This window comes from Micromys minutus, assembly GCF_963924665.1.
Source record: "Micromys minutus genome assembly, chromosome: 13".
In the NCBI taxonomy this organism is placed as follows: Eukaryota; Metazoa; Chordata; class Mammalia; order Rodentia; family Muridae; genus Micromys; species Micromys minutus.
The window spans coordinates 2,961,953-2,974,785 of record NC_137982.1 but is presented as its reverse complement, the minus strand read 5'-3'; the positions used below and the strand labels follow the sequence as shown (position 1 = coordinate 2,974,785).

Below are 12,833 nucleotides of genomic sequence, written 5' to 3'. Positions count from 1 at the left end.
AGCTGTGATTAGCCAGACACTGGCACCACTGATGTGTAAGCATGGTTCACTCAAACAATTCATGATGGTTAACAGAGCTAAGAAATTAGCAATGATTGAGAAGAGACCAGAATCACTGAGGTACAGACTCCTGAGAGAATTCCCTCATGTTCAGCACACAAAAACTGTGGTCCAGAGGAAGCAAAGGCTGCATCTCAGGCTTTCATATGAATTTTGTAATATGTAAGAGTCTCCCACATAGTGCTAGGTTTATGTAAGTTTCATTACATTTATTCATTTATTTTTACATGTGAGGGTTTTCCCTGCATGTACATATGTGTACCACGTAAGCACGTGGTGCCAACAGAAATCAGGAGAGGGCATAAGAGTCTCCTGAAAATGAAATTAGCAATGATTTTGAACTACCATATGGATACTGAGAACCAATCACCAGCCCTCCAAAAGAGCATCAAGTGTCCTTAAACATTGGTCGATCTCTCTAATCTCCAACATAATCCTGGTTTTGAAGGTATAAAGAAGTCATGAGAAGAATCTGAGACTTGGTATTCTGTGGCAGGGCTAGAGCCCCTGAATAGAGGCCAGAGGCCATTGGTAAAGGTGTAGTCTCCGTGGCAATGAAGACCTCAGGACCTTGAAAACATACCATACTTACTTTTTTTTTTTTTTTTTTTTTTTTTTTTTTTTTTTTTTTGCGTGGCTTGGTCATTTATTTCTTAGAATTGTCACAAAATAGGTCTTTTAAGAATTCTGAGTTAGTTGCTGCATCACAGTTGCACAAAGGCTCATCAGCTGTAGGTGTTCATCTGCACCATCTGCCAAACACTTGTCCACTTCAGCAAGTTTTTCAGTAATAATGGATTTCTGTTTATCAGAGAGATTATCGTTTTCTATGATTGCATCATGAAGTTGATTGACAAGCTGAGTAGCTGCGTGTCCTTCATTTATCAGGTTCTTCACCACAGCTTCTAGCTTGTCAAAAGAGCCGCTGTGACATGCAGTGAATATTCCATCAATAGTTGCAGCTGGTATCACCCCAGCAATGTCTGTGATCACATCTTCCGAGACCTTCTTTCCTCCTGTTAGTCGAGTAGCACTTTGAAGAAATGTAATAGCTTTCCGTAAATCCCCTTCTGAGATTTGAACAAGATATGCTATTTCCTCATTGCCAATTTTGACATTTTCCTTCTCAGCAATATCCAGTAATCGCTTCTGTTGAATTTTATCTGACAGAGGCTTGAAGCGGAATTTTGAACATCTAGAAGTGAGGGGTTCAATTATTCGACTGACATAGTTCCAGATGAGGCAGAATCTGGTCGTTTTAGACTCTTTTTCCATGGTACGTCTTAAAGCTGCCTGAGCAGCTGAAGTCATAGAATCTGCTTCATCCAGAATTACAAGCTTAAAGGGAGGACATGGCTTCCCATCTGAACGACTTCCTGACACAGTTAACTGAGCAAAATTTTTCACTTTCTCTCGAACTACTTGTATTCCACGTTCATCAGATGCATTTAACTCAAGGACTCTTAATCGAAAGAGTTCGGGCCCAAAGCGCTCCCTAGCTGCTGCCAGAATGGTAGAGGTTTTGCCAGTTCCGGGTGGTCCATAGAACAAGAGATTAGGAAGGTCAGCTCCTTCTAAAGACTTTTTCAGCACTGCAACCACTTCTTCCTGGAAAGCGACTTCATCCACACACTTTGGACGGTATTTTTCCACCCAAGGAACTGGTTTGACTTTCTTGTTTTCTCCACTGCTTCCTGCAGAGGCAGCTATGCCCCGGTCCTTGGTCAATTGTGGTTTGGTATTGACAGATGTGCCTTTCAGAAATGCCTGCATGGTTTCTTCTCAGCCGTCGGTATACCCCGGGTGCCGCGGTTCCCGCCACCATACTTACTTTTATACCATTAATAATAATTTCCAAAAGAGCAGCAGGTGTGAGATGAAGGCATCAAACACTTTTACACTGTTGAAATTTGGTTGTGCTTTTGATTTAGTTGCAACTGTGCCCTATTTCTTTCCTTTTGGAGCAAAAAGTATTTTACTATGTGGGAGGGTTCTTGGAGTTTTTATAAGGGTCCATGGGTGAGAGAATTTGGACTTTGAAAGAAACAGTAAGTTTTTTTAAAGATTTGATATTTTTACAGTGTTGTAATTTTTTAAGACAGTGGGAATTAAAATGTTTCAGTTTTATATTTTAGTAGTAATGTCAACCTGACAGCTTGGGAACAAATGAGAAAGAAAAGGTCATGGTTGAATACTGATGTGTTTATGCATTAAGTTGATGAATAGTCCATTGTGCTGGTTAGTTTTTATGTCAGCTTGACGCAAACCTAGACCTCTCAGAAAAGAAAGAATCTCAATTGAGGGCTATCCTTCATTAAATTGGCCTCTAAACAAGTCTGTGAGACATGCTCGTGATCAGTGAATGATTTGAGAGAACAAAACTCTTGTTGATAGTAACACCCCTCAGCATTTGGTCCTAGGTAGTATCAGGCTGGGCAAGTCATGAGATCAAGCCGATGAGCAGCACTCCTCCCTGTATGTTTCCGCTTCCATTCTCACCTTTGGGGTCATGTTGTGAGCTACAGCTTTGGCTTTCTTCTGTTGTGAATTGTGACCTAGTAAGTTGTAAAAATAAATAAATAAATAAACTCTTTTTTTCTCCAACTTTGATTGGGTCCATTTTTGTTTGATTGTTTGGTTAGTTGATTTTTGTCAATGAATCAGAAATCTCTTCATGGTTCTCAAGATGAGTAAGAAACAGTATAGATATATCCACCTGGATCAAAGAGATTGAAAAAGGGAATCAAAGATAGAGATGTATAGGAAGAAAAAAGACCCTATGTGGGGACAGTGTGTTTGTCTCTGTAGAATGATAATAAAGATAAAAATAAAAACAAACCTGACAGGTGACTTGGCCAAGACCCCAGGATAGAATATTTCTCCATCATGATGAAATCATCCAAGTATAAGCTACTTCACACACCTCCTGTAATCTTCTATTAATAGTTCTAGCTCTTCTTACACTTGTGTTGTTAAGTTTCATTGTATTAATTGTCCCAGCACACTCCACTGTGTGTTCCATTTCTGATTACTTAAGTGTATGTTATTACAAGAGTGGCACATGCCATCAGGAAGCTCCAAATGGAACAAGCTGTAGAACAACTGAGAGGACAAAGAATTTGGAGGTTCGACTGAATTGCCCAAGTCAGCTGCACAAAGGGAACATTGAAACATAATTGAAGGAACCAAAGGAAATGAGCCATAAAATATGAAGTAGAAGAAATGGGAGGAGCATTCAGTAGAGACTGTAAGAGACAAAAGTAGACTGGCTGAACCAGGAACAGACTGGAGAGAGTGGAGGGAGAGGAAGATGCTACAGGCAAGGTCGAGACAACGTAGAAGAAACAACAGTAAGCTGTAGGTCACTCTACGGACTTTATGTTTACTATAAGTGAAATGTGTCAACAAATGAAGATGTGACATTAATAATTTTATTTGACACTTACTTTCCCAAATTTAGAAGTTAGCACATGGAGTAATGAGTGTAATTGTGGTACATTTATATATGTGTGGATTGTTTTACTCTAATTTGTAGTCTTCCGACAATATTCTTCCATATGCCCATGCTTCTACCCAGGAGAATGTGGAGAGATCATCAAATCTAAAGCTGAGAGTGCAGGCAGGTCCTTCCATTCCTCTGAATGTGTTATGTTCTTCTGCCCAAGCTTCCTATGGTCTGGCTCCATGGCATGCTGTAGATTAGAGAGTGTCAACTGAAGAGGGGACTCTAGCCATGCAGCTAAGAAAAATTATCCTCCATGTTAGGCTGACAGTGGTGAGTCAACTTTAGGGTCACTCTTTTGAGAAACCTGTCCTCAAGCCACACAAGTAAGCAAGATAAAGACATTAATTGTCTAAGATGGACTTTAATCCAACTATACTTATGGCTACCATTGACAACCTGTATCAAACACATAGACTATGATCATATCTCTGAAGAAAACTTCATACAAATCCCATTAAGTGCACAGACGTACCTTGACCCATCATGTTACTGAAACTCTGTGTGAAACAGCTTGAGAACACAACCTTTAAAAGGCCTGTGCCATGTCTATGTGCACCATTAGCAGAACCTATCCTGGAACCCAGTCTATGAAAATGTTCATCTTGGATCATCTGGGTTCCTCCCCTTTCTTCCTTCAGTATCCTTCTACACAGTCATATCCCAAAATATCCTGAGTCTTGTCTTCAAAGATTTGTGCTCCTGAGAAATTTAGGAAGATGATCCAGGCGAGAACTACCTGCATTTTGTATGTGAATAATGTACTGTGGAAAGAATACTGGTATGGAAAAGCAGGACACTATCTCTGCCAACTTAAATGAAGAGGTGGAAAGGTTTTTTCCTTCTTCTGTCTAGGTTTGATGACATGAGAGTTCGTTCTCCTTATTCCTACATATTTAGTTGTAGGCTCAGAACCTCTCTGGCTTGGAAGAGCTTTGAAATTGAAACACCTTCCATAGAGACACTGAAGACTTTTCCAGATATTCTGCCATCCACATGCTAACAGGAAAAAAATCATCAACAACAACTCTATGGCCTTAAACCGGGCTACCAACACCCATCACCAAGGCAAGAACACGAAACTTGGACCCATTAGACTGTCACACATGTACCCAGAGATAGGGACCAGCTTTATTGAAAGGAGGCTTGGTGAAGTCTGGACACTGGGATCTGACCACTGTTGTTAGTAAAAGTAGTTCTGCAGGCCAGTGCAGAAGGTGACAGATACTTATCACCTCCTGGTTGCTGAGTCTGCTCTGCAGGCCTTGCTCCATTCACTAACATTTTTAGATCACTCACAGGATGCTATATGCAGAACAGAAAGAGACAGAGGGCTCGAAAGAATGCCTCTGTGGTCATGTCTTAAAGAACATGCTGACAAAAAAAGAAATGATAAATAAGGAACAATTCAATCTCTACCATCACAAGCACTGTTAAAGACATCTGTTCAGTTCAAACCTGTATTCACCACAAATGTTTCATACAACCCTCACCTATTATGAGTGTGCAACCATAGCACAACCTGTAGAACACATTGAGTAATAGTGTGTGAAACAGCAAGTCCACAGTCTAAACAGGGAAGGAAGATAAGGATGTAGGAAATGAGGGACCCTTACTACAAGCAGGTCACCAAGAAAGGGATTCTAGGATCAGAGGGCTGGAGAACTCCATGAGGTATGAGGTATACTCAGAGCTCTGGGGCTCGTGATAGACATCAGAATCTAAGTGCTTGGGAATAGTGACCAGTGGAGGTCACCTGTCACTGGTTTCATTGGACCCAAAACACTCTATATGTACTTCAGTGTCCAGAGCAGGCCTGTGAGAGAGGACAGGGTGGAACACTGAAACATGACAGCTGCTTTTCTGAAGTTATGACTGACAATTTATCTATCAAGAAATACACATTTGCCTACTTTTTTTTTCAATAAGCTCCAAGTTTTCTGAAGGAAAGGCAGAGGAAAAAAATGTGAGCTTTTCTCTCTCCTCCAGCACTGCCAAATTTGAGATGGCTCTCTCCCAACTGCCAGGAGCTCACACCTGCTACCAGGACAACACCACAGTCTCAGTGTGGGACCAGTGCTCCCAGCAACAAGGGAATCCCACTGGAAGTCTGTTCATAGAAAGATCCCAACAATAGCAGACACAGAAGCAATCAAAGGCACAAGGACTGGGTGGGTTGAGACTAAATGTGGACCTGGGCATCAGGTCATGTGATGGCTGAGGAGAAGAAAGGACAAGAGTTTGTAAATCATCCCTTTAAAGAACCCCATAGTGGCAGGAATTGTCTCCAGGCAGAAACAAGACTAAGTGAGGTTGAAAGAAGGAATCCATTCTGAATCCATTGCCTCATAACTTCATGGGAAATTCTCACAAACTCACACATACATGAGCATCATCATTGTGTAGGTGGGATGGCCAAAGTTAGTCATGTAGTAGTCCAGGGCGAATTCTCTGTGTTCAGAAAATAGATGACTAAGTGTGCCCTATGAACACAAGTGAGTCTCTTTAGAAGTGTCTATGGAGAGGCAGAGATAGAGCTGTAAGCACTTACGGACATGAAATAAACCAGATGGATCTGTGAAACCATCCAGGAACCTCTTGAACAAAATGCACCTGATGGGTTTCCTGGAAAACAGGAGAAAATGGCTCTAATTCGTGCCATTTCCTTCCTTTCCTAGCACACATCATAGCCCTGTCAATAAGGGCTTCAAATACATGTAACTCAGGCAGAGGCCTCAGGATTCAGTTGGCCATGAGCCTGCACCCTCTCTGTGTGTGGTCCAAGTCACTCTGGGAAGAAAACAGCTGACACACTGGTGCAGAGACAGTGAGCAGCCCAGACTCCCTTTCAGGACATTCTAGAACATACTTGGCCATTTTCTGAGAGCCAAGAACCCACCCTTGGTGGCTAACGTGTCTCAAAATGCACCAACTCACAAGATCCCAGGCCTACACTTGGCTCCTCACTACCACAGAAACCAGTGAGATCTTAAAGGGCTCTATATAGTTCCTACGTAGAAATGACAACAGCCCCACACAGTTTTGCTCAGTGTCCTACTCCACTCTCCTATTACAGAATCACCTGGTACACTGCCCAGAGAACACAAAAGGATTCCACATTGACACAGAGAGCTTAGCTGAGATCAGGAAACATGTGTGAAGTCGAAGCTTCTGGTTTCTTTAGAAAGTCAATTGTGTCAAATGATGTTTTGCTGAGTACATGGGTAAAAAAAACGTTTTACTAAAGGAGACATGTGAAAGAGTTTTTTCCTGAAGCAGACACAGGTGAAGGGATTTTTGCTATAGCAGACAAGTGAAAAGGTATATGGTGAAGGAATGTATATTCATATATATATGTATATGTGTGTATGTATATGTGTATTTATAATATATCCCAAAGACATTGGTTCACTTTAGTGGTGATGCCAAAGAGAAACTCCCCAAAGGATTTCTCATGAGGTTCCCGTGGTTTCTTGCTGCTTCAGCAGTCTCAGGCTGGTTGGCGAGCCTTGCGGTTTCTTCAGGATTGAACTACAGCTGCTGACTTGTGCAAGGTATCTGCCTGCTAAGAGGACTGGACTGCGGCTGCTGATTCATATTTGATGTTTGCTACTGGACTGAACTGCTGCTATCCTGACAGTGAATATTAGACTCATCTCCAAAGGAAAAAAAAAAAGATTTCTAAACATGTCTACTTCCCCCATGCCCTAATAACTTTTCTCTTCCACTACCTCAGGTGAGTGGTGGCATAGAGGAGAGGTAGAACCCTTATTAAAGTCGGTTGGAAAAATTTATGCCTACACATGTGTGAAATGAATAGGGTGAAGATGATTCAGCCAAGAACAGAAGCGTGTCTGGATATGCACACTCACATGATCTTCATTCTGAACCCCAACTTCCCAATAACATCAATGACAAATGGGAAGGGCAGCCGTGCACTGGAGTTCTTCTTTTCAGGAATAAGCATGTCTCCAGCCCAGTGGGTTATATATCAGTCTCCTAGAAGCTGGGAGTAATGAATCTCTGAGTAGTGAACCATGAAAGTGTTCCCAAGCTGGAGATGGAGTGGGAGCAAAGGATGGGAGGAGCTTGCACAGCATCTCGGTGCAGACAGAAGGGACCTGAGGCACTGAAAGGACATCCTGAGGTCTGGTCATGTTGGAGTCTTTCCACCATTTTCAAAAAAAGCCAGGCAAACTAGAGTTGGGGTCTCCACAGACATGAGTTTCCTGAAAGGGACTCCTCCCTGTGTTCTTGTGGAGATCCTGAACAAGGAACTGAGGAGAGCCACCCAGAATGAGATGAGATGATACAGAAAGGACAGAGCCCAGAGTGAGCCAGTCACAACTGGAAGATGCCACCAAGCACCCACAGACTATGGGATCATTGAGGGCCAAAGTCCCCTCACTCACCTGACAAGTTCAGATCCTTTTCCCCCAACTGTCAAGGATAATCCTCCAAGAACCACTCATCAATGTTCTCACAAAACCAATCAGTACTCAGCAAAGTATTCTGTCAGTACCTAGACACAGCAGCCTCGCAGACATTAACACATGAGCTTCACATCACCTCAGTACCTGCCTTCCCTTGGTCCTGGCTCCTACGATCCAAAAACCTTTGACCTAATTGTCTCCCATGCACAGGGACCCAGGAACAAGATGAGAATTGAAATAGCTGGCTTTTCTGCTTTTGTGGGAGACAGGCAGAATAAAGACCAGGTGGTTCATGGGGAAAGCATAGCAAATGGAGCTGGGTCCCCGGGCCTGAGTGCCAGAGAATGTGAACAGAAGCTAGCCAGCTCCCTGGACTTACAGAAAGAACTCTGTGAGTAGGCTGTGTGGCTGTGATTGTCAGCCCAATGAGCTGAATGTGACAAGATGCTTGAGCATAGACCTCAGAAGAGAGACCCATTTGGCACAGATGCTCCTTGGGTTCCAGACAAAGATATCAACAAACAAGTAGGGCACAATCAGAACCTCTATTCAATAGTGACAAGTCATAGGAGAATGGCTGAAGATCTCAGGACCCTCACATCTTCTCAGGAAAACGCAAGTTGCTAAACACAACCTCTTGGGAAGTCCTTCCTGATCACCCCTGACAACAACACTCAGCCTTCTGCACACAGTAGAGCTGCATCTGTGCATGTCTCCCTGCATGGGACTTTTATTGAGACCAGAAATTATTCTGAAAAGACTCCATTCTGAGAATTGAAAACAAGATTCTTGGGAGCCACCGGCTGAGAGTGTCACTGGTCACTGTGACAGAATGGTGAGCCAGATGCCTCTATAACCCATGCATCTGCTGTGAATGCCAACCGAGGGGGAGCTGAAAAGCAATACTGGAGGTCATAGCCTAGTAACTGACACAGGGAATGCCACCAAAGTCTACATGTGGGGTCATCAATGAACTCAAACTCTTACCATGTCCAAGGTAATGACCCAAAAGCCTCAGATCCTACTCTCAGTATTTCAAGGGTTCTCACCTTGTAAGTAGTAGCAGGAAACGCATCAGCCCTGTAGGCAGCAGCGTGGACCACTAAAGCCCTTTCATCTACTGATGTTAGAGGACAGAGTCAGGCCCACAGTCAACGGAGCAACTGCATGGTTTCAGTAGCTCGTGCACTCCTGGCCTATCTGCAGCCTGTACATCCTGCACAGCCTGACAACAGCCTCACCTGAACCAAGACCCATCTCTGTATGAGCTAACTGAACTCTTTTCTTTGAACCTCATGGACCCACGGTGCAGACTTCTGGAATTAGTCACCTGACTGTGCTTTTACCCATTCTGAAGTGGAAGTCTCTGGATATGTCAGGTGAGGCAGACTCACTTGGTGTATTGAGAGGCAAGACCTGTTGGAGGACACGTGACGTTTAGAGTATAAATGGTGCTCAGTGGACAGTGATGGTGGGCTTGCATGCCTAGCTTTACAACACTATAAATGGTGCTCAGTGGACAGTGATGGTGGGCTTGCATGCCTAGCTTTGCAACACTTCCTGGGTCTCATGTCTTCATCTTTACTGATCTTCATTGTGTTGGGAGAGACACGACTGAGAACTTCTGGCATCCCCTGCTAGTCCTGGTTACTCCTGCTGACTCGTGCCAATTTGAAGGAAGGCTGGGGGCTTCTGCTAGACTGTGACACCACTGCTGGCTCATGTTTGGTATCTGGACGCTACTGAATTGGCCTGCTAGTATCCTAACGAATAGAGACTGGAATCGCCCCAAAGACCCACTTCTAACCAGGTCCACATGCCCTTGTCCTATATATCATCTTGTCTCCCCTAGAATTGGACAGTGGGCTAGAAGGGGATCAAAGGAGAAGCCTTATTAAAAGTAGAGTTTTTTAAATCTAAGCCTGCACATTCTGAGGCAGCCTTGTCAGTGGGGAGAATGTTATCTGAGTGGAAAGCACTACCTCAGAATCCAGAGCAGGAGGACAAAAAGAGCTCCTGAGTTCTCACCCTTTCCGTGTCCAGCTGCTGTTTCCACCAAGACCAATCACACTTCCACTTCCTTCCAAGAACTTACCGTTCCAAACAGACACCCGTTCTTCTCCATGATGCATTGGTGGATGTGACACTCTGACCCCCATCCACAGTCCCCAGAGAGCTGATCTCTGTTCTCTCCACTGCACTGTTTCCTGTGTCATGCCTTCCCCGAGTGCTTGTGAAGACCCTACACACCTCCTGGACTCTGCATGTCCTTCTGCATCTCCCAACCTACAGCAGCTGGGCTTCTAGAAAGCCTCCAAATTCCACTTCACTTTTGCTCAGAGATGCTCAGTGGTCTCAGTTCTGGGTCCAAGGGTTGAAATTCAGGACAGACTGACACCCCTTAGGGATGTCTACCTCTCATTGGTCCTGTGTCCATGCAACAGCACATTGTAAATCTTCTACTTTGTTTCTGTGTGTGTGCCATGTAGTAGTATAAGTGTGCATGTATGCCTGTGTAGGTATGTGAGAGTACGCAATGCATATGTGTCTGAGAATTCATGTGTGTCTGTCTTTAAATTTTGGTGTCTCTACCATTGAGTACTTGCTATGTACCTAGGAATGTGTCTCTGTCTTTCTATATATACATATACGTGTATCGGTGTGCATGTGTGCTTGAACTTGTGCCTGTATGTATCTATTCATGAGCCTGTGGCATTGTGGAAGCATATTTTATATATGTGGATGTGTACCTCTATTTCTATATGAACATCTGTATCTCTGTGCATTCATGTGACAGGGTCTGTGAGAATCCAAATCTGTCTGTATATAACTTTCTATGTGTGTGATAGCTTCCTGGATGTTGTGGGGAGGATTTGAAATGACTCACACAGGCTCCATGTTTAAACACTGGATTCTATCTGGAGGCACTGTGCTATGAAAACTGAAATCTGTGTCACTGTGTTCTCATTGGATGAATGCCGGTGGAATCCTCCTCTAAGTCTGACACCAGACTCTACTTTGTGATCCACCTAAATGCCTACAGAGAGAGCTGACTCACTTGCCTTGCCTTCTCACATAATGGACTATATCTTCTGAAACATAAGTCCAAATCAATACTTCCTACAGTGTGCATTGTTTCACAGTTCCAAATAAATACACGGATGGAAGAAATTTGTACTAGTAAGTTGGACCACAGCTTTAAGAAGCCTGAGAATGTGGGTCCCGGATTTAAGAATGGTTATGTGGGAAATAAATAAGAGTTTGCAGCTGCAGGCTAAGGAAGCCCTATAAGACCTGCATGTGGAGCTCAAGGCATTGCTCAGGGGATGCTGACTAGAAAGACCAAGACCATGGAATTTCAGAAGGCAGGGAGGATGCTATCAGGACCTGTACTAAAGATCCCTCATGTTGCACCATGGTAAAGAATCTGGATACTTTGCTGATGATTGAATGAGGATGAACTGAACAGTTGTGGACTTGCTTCTTTGGGGGAGATTGCAAGACACCTCAGCATTCAGACTACAGCTTGGTGAGGATACCAGGGATACTCAGGCTCCTACATGTTACAGGCAATATCAACTTTCAGTCTGGGACTAGACAAGACTTCGTCCATTTTATAGTGACTGCCTTGACATGAATGAACCCATTGTGAGAAAAATGACAGAAAATAGTGACCTTACAGCTTACTTACACAATTTAACAGCCTTCCTCTGCCAGCACTGCTAGAGGCACAACCAGATGAGAAATTTCTGTGTGACAATCACCTATGACACTGAAACACGTCAGATTATATCAGAAACACCAGGCTCCACACATGTGACAATGACCCCAAATGGAACTTCTCACCTGGGCCTTGAGAGAAGGACTCTAAGACTGAGCTGTGCAGTGTGCTGGATTTCATCTCCATCCATTCAAAAGCTTCAAGTAAAAGGCCACACGTGGAGTGACCCATGGCTCCAGCCACATATGCCTCCCCTGTCAGGCATCAATGGGAGGAGAGGCTCCTGGTCCTGTAAAGGCTCGATGACCCGGTGTAGGGGAATGCCGGGCTGGAGAGGAAGGAGGAGGTGCATGGGTGGGTGGGGAGCACCCTCATAGAAGCAGTGGAGGGGGTATGGGACAGGGGGTTTTTAGAGGGGAAACCAGGAAAGGGAATACATGAAGCATACGTAAAGAAATATCCAATAAAATAAATGAAAAAAAAATAAATAAAAAGATGTTCTCTGTCATAAAGAAAATGCCACTGTCAAGGACTTATGTCTCTGTCTGAGTCCTAGAGATGAGTTAGTTTTATCATTCCCCATAGTGTGTTAATACAACCCATCCTTCAATCACATTTTTTATTGCTTTTTGGATATTTTATTTATTTCCATTTCAAATGTTATCCCATTTCCTGGTTTTCCCTCTGCAAACCCCCTTACCCTGCTTCTATGAGGGTGCTCCCCCACCCAACCTCCCGCTCCAGCCTCACTGCCCTAGCATTCCTCTATACTGGGGCATCAAGCCTTCACAAGACCAAGAGCCTCCCCTCTCCCTGGTGACAGATAAGGTCCCTTCAGCACCTTCAGTTCTTCTCCTAATTCCTCCATTGAGGTCCCTGTCATCAGTCCGATAGTTGTCTTGGAGCATCTGCATCTGTATTGGTCAGGATCTGGCAAAGCCTCTCAGAAGACAGCTGTGTCAGGCTCCTGTCAGCAAGCACTTCTTGGCATCAGCAAAGGTGTCTGGGTTTGGTGTTTGCATGTCAGATCGATCCTCCGGTGGGGAAGTCTCTGAATGACCTTTCCTCAGTCTCTGCTCCATTCTTTGTTCCTGTATTTCTTTAGAAAGGAACAATT

The 12,833-nt window shown here is 43.8% G+C and overlaps 1 protein-coding gene across 1 annotated transcript; it reads right to left on the bottom strand.

Moving 5' to 3' along the window:
* Positions 1-738: 738 nt before the first annotated feature.
* On the bottom strand, positions 739-1,871 carry LOC308429127 (replication factor C subunit 4-like; the record flags this gene model as incomplete). Its single annotated transcript, XM_080927828.1, has 1 exon — positions 739-1,871. The coding sequence occupies exon 1, from the start codon at positions 1,831-1,833 to the stop codon at positions 739-741; it is 1,095 nt and encodes a 364-aa protein (XP_080783954.1). The 5' UTR covers positions 1,834-1,871.
* Between the last annotated feature and the right edge of the window lie 10,962 nt (positions 1,872-12,833).